Genomic DNA, 13,633 nt, shown 5'->3' with positions numbered 1-13,633 from the left:
TAGGACCCAAGACTTTCTTTAGACGTTTTATCAAGACACTTCTACAGCAGCTTAGCAAGCCTCCCTACCCTTAGTCTCTTATCCAGTCCCTCCCTCTCACTTTTGGTCACCTTCACCAAGAATCATGCAAAGTAAGTTGAACCAGAATTCTTTATTTCTTTAGCTGCAATTGGCTCTTGGGGACTAACATCCAGCAAACCCACTTAGTTTTTGCCTTAAACAATATTACCTCTCAGAAACTTCCTGAATATATCCATTCCCACTATCTCAATGTTCCCTATCCCCCAACTTCTTCCATGATGTGCAATATGATATGATATGACCGTGAACAGTAATAGGAAGTATAAATCTGTATAGAAGGATGCTTTCTTTTAAACAATGGAAGACCTGTTTCTGTAAGCATAGAAACTTAATGCATAGAATCACGTATCAAGAATGTTAGAATACTGCATTTACCATTTATATTCATATCTAAATAATCCTTTGCACTGGTTATATTTCATTATGCATAACCCAACTGATAGTGTCTATTAACTTCAGTAACAACTAGCATATAAGTCCTATCACTACCAACAGCACTGCACAATGCAGTACCTAACTGTCCCCTTATCAGTAAGCACTCTGGGGTGGCCTATGTAGCACAGTTATGGTGTCCTCTGGCTATGTGTTAAACATCAAATCAAATAACCAGGATTGTGGATCTAGTGAGGTCCCAACCACATCAAATAGCAATTTTCTGGTATGTTCTTGACAATGTGAACTTGTTCAATGAAGAGTTTCTTAGTATATAAGATACACATTTGTCATTCCTTTGATGTTAAAGAAAACCACAGCTGCATTATAAAGACGTAAAAGCAGATCCAATTCAAGGCTATTGCAATGGGAAGATATCAATATATAGCAGGTTCAATTCTTAATACAACTTAGAAAATGCAAATGTATATATACCCAAGAGGCAGAATTAAAGTCAGTGAGTAAATAATTACTGAGAATACTTCAGGGGTAACAGGAGACTCTGGCTAAGTAAACTCAATAGGACTCTCTCAACGAGGTCAAGGTGAGATGGCAGAGAATATCATGGAGCATTCGAGGCAGAAGATGGGAGAATTCTGAGTACACAGCAGAACACTGAGTCCTTAGTAAAATAAGACTTCACAGTGAGGTTCACAAATAGGCATAGGGGCAGGGTAGCAGGTTCATTTAAGTTAGTTTAACAAAAGAACTCTGGGCATTGACCACTCTAATGGCCTATAATAAGCATGAAGTGAATAGTCAAGGAAGACAATAACGATTATGAAGAGAAACCTACTCACCTTATCAACAAAAAAAACTACAGAAAAAAAGGCATAGATTGTAGTGGTAAAGATCCCAGACTGGGAGCATGGATTCCGAATTTGCCCACACTTCCTCAGCAGCATCACTGTTAAATCAATGTGACCACAGCAGCTGCCTCCTGATAGTGCCCTACTATGTAGTAAAATCACCATGGTTAACTTCAGCAGAATGGCTCAGAGGGAACCACCAATAACTGCTGGTCATATTTACTGTTTTCTCTATGGCTACTGTAGTTCTACATAGTTGTGAGGAAAGTAGGCAAGAAAAGGGAAAGGGGGAACAAACTTTGGGAATACATTTGTCTTTTATTTCTACAGGAAATACTTTGGGCTGAGCTATTAAAAATAAGCTGGAGGAGGGAGATACCACAATAATTCTTTAGCATTTTAAACAGAGAGATTTTATGTCCTTACTGCAAAAATATCAACACTAATATAAGTTGCACATATAAAATATCAACAGAACTAAAACACACAAAAATAAAATTACTCCAAACAGAAAAAAAAAAACTTTAATTTTTAAATTTATTTACCTATATTTTATGTACATCAGTGTTTTGCCTGTATGTATATCTATGTGAGAGTGTCAAATCTTGGAGTTACAGACAATTGTGAGCTGCATGTGAGTGTTGGGATTAGAGCACTGGTCCTCTAGAAGAGTGGAAGAGAAATATTTCCCAAGAAATATTTTTAATGGGAGCTAGATATGGCTCACTGGCTAAACTGCCTGCTCTGCAGAAATGAATTCAGAACCCCAGAGCTTACATAAAAAAAGTCAGGCATTGGTGACATGTGTCTGTACTTCTAGCTCTGGTGTCAGAAACAGGAGGATCCCTGGTCCTTGCTGGTAACTCAGTCTAGTCAATTGGTGGGCTCTGAACTTAGTAGGAGATGCCTGTCTCATTGGCAACCTACAGATTAAGAAAAAAACTTCACTAACTCTATATCTAATAGAGGGCTAATATCCAAAATATATAAAGAACTCAAGAAGTTAACATCCAAAAAACAAAATAACCCAATTAAAAAATGGAGTACAGAGCTAAACAGAAAATTTACAAAAGGAGAATCTCAGATGGCCAAGAAGCACCTAAAGAAATATTCAACATCCTTAGTCATCAGGGAAATGCAAATCAAAACAACCCTGAGATTCCACCTTACACCAATCAGAATAGCTAAGATCAAAAACTCAGGTGACAGCAAATGCTGGCAAGGATGTGGAGAAAGAGGAACATTCCTCCATTGTTGGTGGGACTGCAAGCTCGTACATCCACTCTGGAAATCAATCTGGAGGTTCCTCAGAAAATTGGACATAGTTATTACCTGAGGACTCAGCTATACCTCTCTTGGGCATTTACTCAAAAGATACTCCAATATATAACAAGGACATATGCTTCACTATGTTCATAGCAGTCTTATTTGTAATAGTCAGAAGCTGGAAACAACCCAGATGTTCATCAATAGAAGAACAGAAAGTTTGATTCATTTACACAATGGAATACTACTCAGCAATTAAAAACAAGGACATCATAGATTTTTCGGGCAAATGGATGGAACTAGAAAATATCATCCTGAGTGAGGTTAACCTAGACCCAAAAGGACATGGATGGTATGTACTCACTGATAAGTAATTATTAGCCAAAAAATAAAGAATACCTAGGATATAACCCGCATACTAAGAAGTTTAATAAGCAGTTAGGCCCAAGTGAGGATGCTTCAATCCCACTTAAAAGGGGAGACAAAATAATCATAGGAGGCAGAAGGAGGGAGGAACTTGGGTGGGCGAAGGAAGAGGGAGGGGAAAGAGGGAACAAGACCAAATACAGGGGAGTGGTATGGGGACAGGAGAGAAGCCCAGAGGGCCAGGAGAATGGAGGGAAATATGCAGCCTCTGGGGGTAGGAGGTAGGGGTACCCTCTAGAAAGTACCAGAGAACCAGGAATTAAGAGACTCTCGTGACTCAATGGAGGTGATCTTAGTCAAACTGCATAACATTGGGAACTGGAAGAGTCGACCTCTAATAGATAGACAAGGCCTCAAATGAAGGGACAGGGTTACCAACTGTGGGTTATGAACCACAGTCAAAATTTCTGACCCAGAATTGTTCCTGTCTAAAAGAACCACAGGAACCAAAATGGGGAAGAGATTGGAGGAAAGGCAGCTCAGTGACTTGGGATCCATCTCATGTGGGGTTGGGGGGCACCAAGACCTGACACTATAATTGATGTTATGATGTGCATATAGGAGCGTAGCATGGCTGTCCTCTGAGAGGCCCTACCAGCAGCTCACTGAGACAGATGCAAATACTTACACTCAACCGTTGGACTGAAGTCAGGGACCTAGGGTTGAATTAGGAAAAGGATTGAAGCAGCTGAAGGGCAGGTTGACCCATAGAATGGCCAGCAGTCCTAACTAAGTCAGACCCCAGGGAGCTCCCAGAGAATGAGCCACCAAGCCGGGAGCATACATGGGCTGGCCCAAGGCCCCCAGCACATATATAACAGAGGAGTGCCTGGTCTGGCCTCAATAGGAAAAGATGCACCTAATCCTCGGGAGAACTAAGGCCCCAAAGAGTGGGGAGACCTGGTGTGTGTATGTGTGTGGGGGTGGGGCACACCCTCTTGGAGGCAAGAAGGAAAAGGAGTGGGATAAGGAACTATGGTGGGGGGAGACAACGGCTGAAATGTAAATAAAATAAAATAAACCCAAACAAACGAAAAAGATACAAAGCAGTAAGGTAAGACACTCAACCCTGACTTCTGACTTCCACATGCACCAGCACACATGTGCTTACACATATAACATACAAACAGATACAAACTTTTTAAAAAATTATTCTGTTTTTAAAAAGAAAAATACCTTCAATGTTGCCACTGCCCAGCTCCTTTCCTGATCTATCCAAGATGGAAGCTGATCACGAATTCTTTGTTGAGAGTCCTTCAGTAAAAGCAATTTTCCTTAATTGGTAAAATTCATTTGGTAAAATTTTAAATTTAAAAAAAGCAACTGACTAGCTATTTTTATCAACACACTTTTGAAAACAAGACATTCTATATACTTATTTCTTTACATTTGATAAGATACTATGGTAGAAGTCTAGGTAATAGTAGTGAGAAACCCAGTGAGATAAAGTAAGGCATTCGTTTTCATTGTGCTTTACTACCCATGAAACAAGGAAAACTTAAAATGTCACTGGAAACCGTCATAAAGCTGCACTGCACTGCGTTTAACTGCATCCTGCATTTAGAACATGACCTGTAGGGAGCACAGAGATCACTGTACTCACAGATCAGCAATAGGGAAACCTAGATTGTTAGTTCACAGGGTGGGTCCTTCAGGGTTAGGAATGCATAGCCTGTTCCCTGCCCAGAAAGCTGCGCTGTAGTCTGGTGACCTTTGTGTTAACTCTGTTGCCAGGTTTTCCCCCAAACCCCTACCATAAGGTTGTTTTTCTCAATCCATGTATGGAAGCCATCTTTATGGAAGTTGTCACATGCGCTTTACAGAGTTTCAATGTAGTCTGATCTTTATAGTGTTACTCTGTTCCTCACGATTTATGCATGCTTTATTGTACACACAGGATTGTGTTAATTATTACTAGAAAAGCTTTCCCCAAATTGCTATGCTTAAATATGCCTAAAATAAACTCAGGGTCAGAACCCTGAAGTATGAGCTGACACCAGCAACTGAGTCATGTTGAATGGGACTGCCTTTCTGCCTCCAGTGGGTGCTACTTGGGTGCTGGTTATAGAGAGTGTAGAGAAGACCCTACAATTACAAAGGTGGTGGTGTATGTTCAGTATATCAGTTTAAAGAATATTATGTCATAACCGGTCAAAAACAAAATTAATTTAAAAACCTGTAGTTTCAATAGACTTTTAAAGTTTTAAAAGAAATTTCTAAGTTTCATTTATATAAGGAAGAATTAATTTTCCTAAAGATTATAACACTTAAAACAAAATACAAATTCTGCAAAAAAAGCAATGCTAATTTCTTAATATTTAATATTTTTCTCCAAAATGTAAATTTTCAAGGTCTAAAAATATATTAAGCCTATTTCATAGTAAAGAAGCACAGGTCAGCACAGGACATATTCTAATAAAAGTATAATTTCAACAATAATTTTAAACTCCTATGGCACAATTGTATTTCATAAAACCAAAGCGCAGAACTTTTCCCCCTAGGAGAGAAATAAGCTTCTCACTCACAGCTCTGCGCAGCATGTCTCCAACAACCACACCCGTGAATGTATCCCATTCCTAGTGAATAAAACATGAGGGACATAAACAACATCAGAACACAACCAACCAATAGCATTATCTTAAATTTCCTATAGGATAGCTTACAGTGCAGCTTCCCCAGATCCTGGGGAGAGCACCTACCCTTCTTCACACAGGCCAGCATTAGGACGTCATGCGCCACTACAAACCATGCACGGGTAATTGTATTGAGACAGAAATTCATGTATACTATGTATAGCACACTCTTCATCTAGACATTTAAACGTTGTTCTTTTATGTACTACTATGCACTAACATGCATTAAGTGAGGTTCACTGAGGTTAAAACTTGTTTGTGTTGGGTCAAATTAAGAAAGGTATTCTAGGAAGGCACAATAGGGCATATTAGGCCTAAAAACATACTGATCTCAGTTTTAAAAATTGTATGAAAGATAGATAAGTTAATGAAAATTATTAGAACCATGTCAATAAATTCAGCATAAATAAATACAACAGTGGAATTAGAAAATAAGAAAGAATACAGGAAGAGCTATAACTGGTCTGTGTTCTTAAACTCTCTGACATGAAAAACTAGAACAATAATTATAATCTAACCAAACAGAGTTAGATGGAGTAGGCTGAGTTAGCATTCTCTTAGCACCCTTGTTACTCAAGAATCCTTCTATCATATTCAAACAATAATTAACAAGGAAAATAAACATGATTCTTTCTCTCAGAGTAAGCACACCAGAGATGGATTAACTCAGTTCTAGCTCAGTGAATATTATACGTATTAAATGTGGGTATATGACAGGCCAGAAGAAAGATTCTGGATAAAGAACATAGTATGACCCAAAGGGCTCCAAGAAGTTTATGATAACTATTCAACTCCCCAGTCCCTCCTACTTTCTATGCCGACTCTTGGCAGGTAAGCAGTTGTGACAAGTAAGGTCTACCCATATTACCATTTTCCCTTGTCTCAGCTGTACTGCTTAGAACAGTAGTCAGAGCCAGAAGAGCCTGGCTCTTCTGGCATCCTCAGTAAGTGGGCCTGGTTCACAGTAACCAAAATTCCCTGGTAAATTACTTAGCTTCTTTCCTTCTGTCACCTGTAACACTGGGCATACACCATGTCACATGAATCACTTAGAAAATATTAAAGAATTTTTATACCACTTATAAAAGTCATCTCTACCCAATAAAAACAACAACAACAACAAAAAAAAACAAAACAAACAAAAAAAAAAACCCTGTCTGTTATTGAATCTCTCCATAGTTCCAGGATTTCCTTCCTTCAATACTACTTACATTTTCTTGAAAGAGTTCAGGATGCATGCCTCGAACAAAATGCAAAGCAAACATCAACTGGTCAGCCTGCAAAGAGGAACAGGGTTACACTTTGCTGTTTCTTAATTTGTCCTTAAAGTTTGAATGATATGGTTCTGTATTGCCTTATTTTCCACCAGTAATAACAAGTAACTTCAGGTACTATCCACAGAGAGCAAACCATATGCTCAAATTGACTCTTGATTAAGAGCATAAATTAACACAGTATTAACAAGGCAATAAATACATAACTTTGCCACCTTTATCACTGTTATCCCTTATGATAGACATCTATCGATCCACATACAACTCACAGCATTAATTATCTACTCATTTTATCCTCTGCACTAAGAGAGAACACTGCAGTCTCATCACACTTACAGAACAGAAGGGAAACGCTGCCATTTTACAAGCCTCTGATTACTCACTGAGATCTGTAAGCTAACGGTAATAATTACTAGCAGAGCATCCGCCAACCCTGCCTGGAAATGTGTCGTCAGTAGGAGTAAGAAGCTTGGCTTCCGTTTTGTTCTCTGGTTAGAGTGCCACTCTGACTTTAGGGAAAACCATGGAATGGCATGTCACACATCCTGATGCAAGGTTCACACATGCTCTAAGCCAGGCCAACTACAATCTTCTTCCATCATCATTTTCAATGGTGGAAATGGCAGAGGAAAGCATCCTGACATTCTTCTGGTTGTCCAGTCGTAGTAATGCAATATTTCACAAGGATGCCATAAGGAAGAAATGTGATTCCAGAGTGAAACAAACCCACAATGTACAGAGGGAGAGAGAAGAAGTGCAGCATGTGGCACAGTATTTCCAATCAAATTCAAGGAAGATTAACATATGAATGAGTCAAACTATGGAATGTCTTGGTTTTTCAAAATTTTATCATCCAAAATTGAGCAAATGTTTTAGATTTCTAAGATCTCTCATCTATTTTACTTATCACATCAGAATCCTTCATCATTTCAGTTAAATGTCAATTTGTCTCAGTAGGTTTGGGTTCTGTCAGGAACTATTCTAGTATATGTTAAACCCCAATGGATTCCCTATCTGATTCAATGGCTAAAGGAAGGAAGAAGATAAACAAAGGTGAGTAGGACACTTCATGATCTACCACCTCCCATCAAATTACATTCAACACTCAGGTGAATAATTAGAGGAGCCCAATGGATTCGGTTTAACATGGTGTAAGTCTTTATGAATGTTACAGAACAAGTTCATGTTTGTACTATTTATTTCACAGGTAGTCAGTCGGCTAGCAAGTCATCAAGCATCAAGTAGAATGCTTTGAATTCTCAAGTTTGAATACCTCCAAGTTAAGAAAAGTCCACTGTAAATCTCTCAGCCTCTTGCTCTGCATAACACAACTATCCTACTGGAGGCAGTGAATACGCACGAGGCACATCCCTGCCACACCTCGCAGGTAATAACACTCTGAGATCACAGGAGACTGAAGGTAAACTGAGTGATGCTGAAAAAGAAATACACACCAAAACTGTTGTTCCAATTCTACAATTCTTAAGAAACAGTAAAAACTGCAAGTAAGCAAATGTAAGTCTATTCCACAGAGGTCAGTCCTTTCAAATCTCTTCACTGAGAAGCACTGGGCTCCTGGCACTTGAGGAAGAAAGCCCATCCCATGGCAGAAGAGTTGAGACAGAACAGAACCCAAGTCCCTGCTTCAGGTCTGCAGCTACATCATGCATTTTAACAGACATCACTATGCACATCTATGATACTGTGAGAATAGGGGGATGCAGCATGGAAAGCTCCAAAATCACCTACAGAGAAAAACTTACCCAAACTATTCAGACCCACTTCAGTGGACACAGACACAAAGTTTCTATACACTCACTCATCCAGAGAACAGCTATGTTCTTAATACAAGAATATCAAATCGTTAGTTTACCATCATGAGTTATTAGTAATAGTTTATTTAAAAACAGCATTCACCTGAATTTTACTCAATGAGAAAATTCCTAGAAAGGAAGGCAAGGTAAACTACACAGAAAATATGAAAGGAAGAAAAATTCTCCTTTCTCATCCCCATGTTCATTTACATCTGATATCTTTGACAAAAGCACTCCATGAGGAAGAGGAAACCTAGGGACCTGTCCTCCCAGAGCTCACCTCAGTGTTCCTCCCAGAACTCAGCTCAGTGCTACCCCAGTATTCCTGCAACAGCTACCCCTAATGTGCCCTACGCTCCTCCCAGTGTCCCCCCATGCTTCCCCCTAGTGCTTCTATGCTTCCACCAGCTCCTCCCAGAACTTCCCCAAAAGTCTCCATGCTCCCTAATGCTTTTCCACAGTGTTCCCCACAATGCATGCCAAGTGTTCCTCCCATCACTGCCCCAGTGCTCCTGTCCCAGAACACTTCCTCACCCCGTGCTCTTCCCCAACCCTCTTTCCCACATTCTCTCATCAAAGGAGAAATCTACAAAGACAGTTTCTTTTATCCCAAAATATTGACTGGGAGGGGAAATACTAAAAGCATATGCATTACTTTTATGTAGTACGATAAGTTTGAGGAAAGCACATATGTAATTATAGTTTGCATAAGTACTGCAGTAAGTGTTCTGATCTGCAGTAAGTGAAATGGCACGGCTGGTAACCTAAGCAGAAATGGCTAAGCAGCTTTTGTTAATTGGTACAGTTTATTAAAAGTCAGTCATTTTCTGTTCCAAGTCAACTTACATTCAGTCTGATGTGACCTAAATACTAGTGAATCTTATGTCTGAAGTTCACTGCCCAAAATGCTGTCATCAACATGACAGTGGGGCTGATGAGTGACACTTCTGATGGCTGTAAACCAGAGAACTTTCACAAGCCTAGGAGAGCACTTCTGCCCTCACTAGTGCTTCGGCCTCCACTCTTAGAGCAGTCCATCTCATAGGTTATGAGTGATGCACTTTCCCAACACTCGTCATTACTCAGACACCATGGAAACTGGAAATCATACTCTATAGTGGCAGAAACAAGTTTTACAAGACAGATATTTTATTAAGTAAAAACATATGTCAGAAATTGTAGATCATGGTGACACTTTTATGATTTGCCAATTACTCACAATAGATAGGTATTACTCAAGGTAGGAAATGAAAGACTCCAACTGCACACTAAAATACTGAGTGTGGCTTCTCACGTTCTCTCCTACTATGATCAAAAGCTGAACAACCTGAAAATATTTTTAAAGGGTAAAGTGACTTCAAAGAAGCAAGCTTCCATATAGTCTACTGAAACAATCAATTATCTTGTTGCTAATAGTGACCCTTTGCCAATTACATTATAAAATACATGACATGGCACTGACACAGCAAAGAGCCTGCATTATTACAGATCAGAATTGTAGACTGAAATGATCTCATCCATCTTTACCTCTAGCCAACCAACTCCCCTTCCCCTGCAACTATCCTTCCCAACTTCATGTCCTCTGCTGTGTGAGAGCACACAGCATGCAAGCAAGTGTGTGTGCATTCAAGCATGTGTATGCGTGCGTGCATGTGTCCCAGGTTGATAAACACAAATAAAAAGGTTCCTTCAACTTTAGTGCAAGCATAAGAAAGCAATCTTCTCTACAAGAACAACTGATAATATTAAGCAGAATTTAGGAAGTATAACTTTTATACAAGCAATTACACTTATACCCAGAAATCTACTGATTCAAAATGCTTACTTAGATCTGTACACAGAGATGAAGGCACTAAACAGACTACTCATTACAGTCATTCATAACAGCCAAAACCATGTACTAATCCTACTGCCATGTAACAGAGATGTCAAGTAGGACATAATCTGAATATCCAAGTTTGAAAGTCTAAAACCTAAAGTGCTCCCAGGTTAAACCTTTGAGTCCTGACAGATGTCACAGTAGAAAATTTCACATGTGCCTTCATGTGCTAAGTCAGAATCAAAGCACAGACACACTAAAAACATTGTGTAAAAATGTCTTCCAGGCCATGGATAACTTTTGAATATAAAAAAAAATGTAATAAAACATAGGTTCAACCCCAAGATATTTTGTTATTTATATGCAAATAATGCAAATATTCCCAAAGCCAGAATTTTCTAAATGCAACACTCATGCTTTACAGCATTTTGGAAAGGAATTATTCACACCCATATGACACATTATGATAACACAACCATGAAAATGAATGAGGTGTACTACCATGGAAAGATCTTTGAGACCAACTGCAAAGACAGGGGCATACAGGACAAAATTCAGTAAGGAAATACTTTTTAGAAACTATTTCTAGGCATTCAAACATGAGGACAATAAGGAGAAAAGCAGACTATGGGGCACAGACTGCCTCAGTTTAGGGCTTGAGAAGAACAGGAGGGGAATGAGTCTTCAGTGGGGTCTGTTACAGTTCCATATAGATTTCACTTACAGCTTCAGAGGGTGAGAGTAAATGACTATCACAGTGGCGAGCATGGCAGCAGGCAGCAGTGCTGCTAGATACATGATTTAGTTATGCAATACACTATTTAGTATAAGAGACGTTAATACTTATACAAACATCAGGGATTACGTGCTCTGTGGCTGATAGAACAAACCACTGTAAAGGCCATCCTCATACACAGTATTGTAATACCTTAGAGCAGTGTAGCTTTGAGGCCATTTGCTCAGAATTCCTAGTCTTAAACAGCTTAAAGCTGAGGTCTAAAAGGGAAGTTTTAGAAACATAATCAGCCATAACACCTTTGAAAGGAAAATATACACTTCCCACTGGAAGAGGAATTCTGTAGAAATGTCCAACTCTAAGTTCAGGAGATGTTTGCACAGAGTGCTACAAAGGTCTACTGAGGGCTTACTCTGCCTCAACGAGCACAGGATGGTTTTCTGGATTTCCTGAGTATACATGACTGACCTGCGGTAACAACTCCTTAGACTCAGGTATCTGACTTTGTGAGAGCTTTTTATGTCTTGAGCTAAGTCCAACATACTGGTTTTAAAAGTCTGAAGTGAGTTCTGTTATTTAAAAAGTATCTAAGTCTCAAAAGTCTCTCAGTGTAAACTGTTCTGGATCATTTCTAAGAGGAAGACATCTTCAAAAAATTGCAATTTGTAACTCAAAAGCCAGTAACTCTTTGCTGTGTAATTCCAGCACTGGGTACCAACTGCTGTAACACAGCCGTAGGCATTTGAATGAGCATGCCCCACAGGGTGATATGTTTCAATACTTGATTCCCCAGTCGCTAGAACTATTGGGAACGTGTGACCTTGTTGGTGGAGGTGTGTCACTGGGGCTGGGCTTTGAGGTTCCCCCAAAAAAGCCCACACCATCCATTTTCTGCTAGCTCTGTCTACCCTCTGCTTGTGGATCAGACACATGTAAGCTCTCAGCTACAGCTCCAGCAGCGTGCCTGCCTGCTGCCATGCTTCACACCATGACAGTCAGTTACTCCCATCTGCTAGAACTGTAAACCCCCAATGAAATACTTTCTTTTTGAAGTTGCCTTGGTCTAGTGTTTCTTCATAGCAATATAAAAGTCACTATGACACCAGGGCCACTAGGTGATGTTTAGAAACACTGGATTTTTACAAATGAGGAAAAAGAGAAAGGCATGTTATTAGTATTTGATAAAGGCAGGGGATGGTGAAGACCCTCCCAGGCACAGAACAGCCATTATTAGTAAACAAAGACATGTCTCCAGATGACACTAGACCTGAGGATGAGGAACTCGGGCTGCATAACGAACCCAATATTCCCCATGGTTAACCTCTTTTTAGTAACTATCAGACTGCCCAGAGCTAAGGCAGCTAGCCTAGTGACAACCATCTTTTCCTCTCCATGTCTTTTTCTTCCCCATTACATTTTGGTATGTGGTAAGAAGTTATAGTCAGTGATTAATTGTATTCTAGAAAAAAATCACAACTGTCAAATTCAATACCTTTTGAGTAAGTAAGCAGCTATGAACTTTGTTCTATAAGACAGAGGACTGAAGACTAGGTTATATCTGATGAATTCTTCTTACCTTAAACAGGCATCGGCATATATATTCATAAACCATATGTTTCAATGAGTTCACGAGACACTGGATTCTTTGTTCTGTATTTTCAGAGTCCTGTAGATTAGAATGTGAAAACCCATTTAATTTAAAAAGTTAGAAATGTTTACAGATATTTTATACTTGAGCCACTTTCAAAAACTATTCTCCAGGCCAGGTGGTGATGGTACATGCTTTTAATCCCAGCACTTAGGAGGCTGAGGCAGATGGATCTCTGAGTTCGAGGCCAGCCTGCTATTTCAGGTCAGCCAGAGCTACAGAGAAAAACCCTGTTTTGAAATACAACAACAACAAAAATTAAAATAAGAACAAAATGACAAAAAAATCTTCAGACTAAAAGCTGGTTCTGAAACAAATACCTCATCCACAAATCCCAAGGAATTAACTAAGTGCATTAAACTTGTACCCCAATAAACTATTTTATATTATGCATTTCCTTAAATGTATACAATTGAAACTTTTAATAAATGAAAATCACAATCAATTTCCAATAGGAAAAAATAATAATAAAAATAACAAACTTCCCAATAGCACTAGTTCGTTACTTTGATGCCTACAGCATTAAAAATACAACTAATTTTTGTACACATACATGGGTCAATGCTATTTAATGTAATATTGTCTAACACAGAGCTATTGTTATTGATAAATATACATATTTATTATTTTAAAAAATGTTTCCACCAACACATTTATTATGAATACCCTGTTAGATTACACATGAAATAGTTTTC

At 39.0% G+C, this 13,633-nt stretch overlaps 1 protein-coding gene across 4 annotated transcripts in view; it reads right to left on the bottom strand.

The window, feature by feature from the left end:
• The window catches only part of Dync2h1 (dynein cytoplasmic 2 heavy chain 1), a 190,913-nt gene that overhangs the window by 61,066 nt on the left and 116,214 nt on the right, over positions 1 to 13,633 (bottom strand). For all 4 annotated transcript variants that reach the window (XM_076926141.1, XM_076926138.1, XM_076926139.1 and 1 more), the window contains 4 exons: positions 12,867 to 12,956; positions 6,859 to 6,924; positions 5,540 to 5,590; positions 4,191 to 4,268 (listed from right to left, as the gene is read on the bottom strand). In XM_076926141.1, coding sequence (XP_076782256.1) covers positions 4,191 to 4,268; positions 5,540 to 5,590; positions 6,859 to 6,924; positions 12,867 to 12,956 — 285 coding nt within the window. The remainder of the gene's footprint in view (positions 1 to 4,190; positions 4,269 to 5,539; positions 5,591 to 6,858; positions 6,925 to 12,866; positions 12,957 to 13,633) is intronic.

The sequence above is a fragment of the Arvicanthis niloticus genome, chromosome 27 (genome assembly GCF_011762505.2).
Source record: "Arvicanthis niloticus isolate mArvNil1 chromosome 27, mArvNil1.pat.X, whole genome shotgun sequence".
Classification (NCBI taxonomy): Eukaryota; Metazoa; Chordata; class Mammalia; order Rodentia; family Muridae; genus Arvicanthis; species Arvicanthis niloticus.
This window is presented reverse-complemented; position numbering and strand designations above follow the sequence as displayed.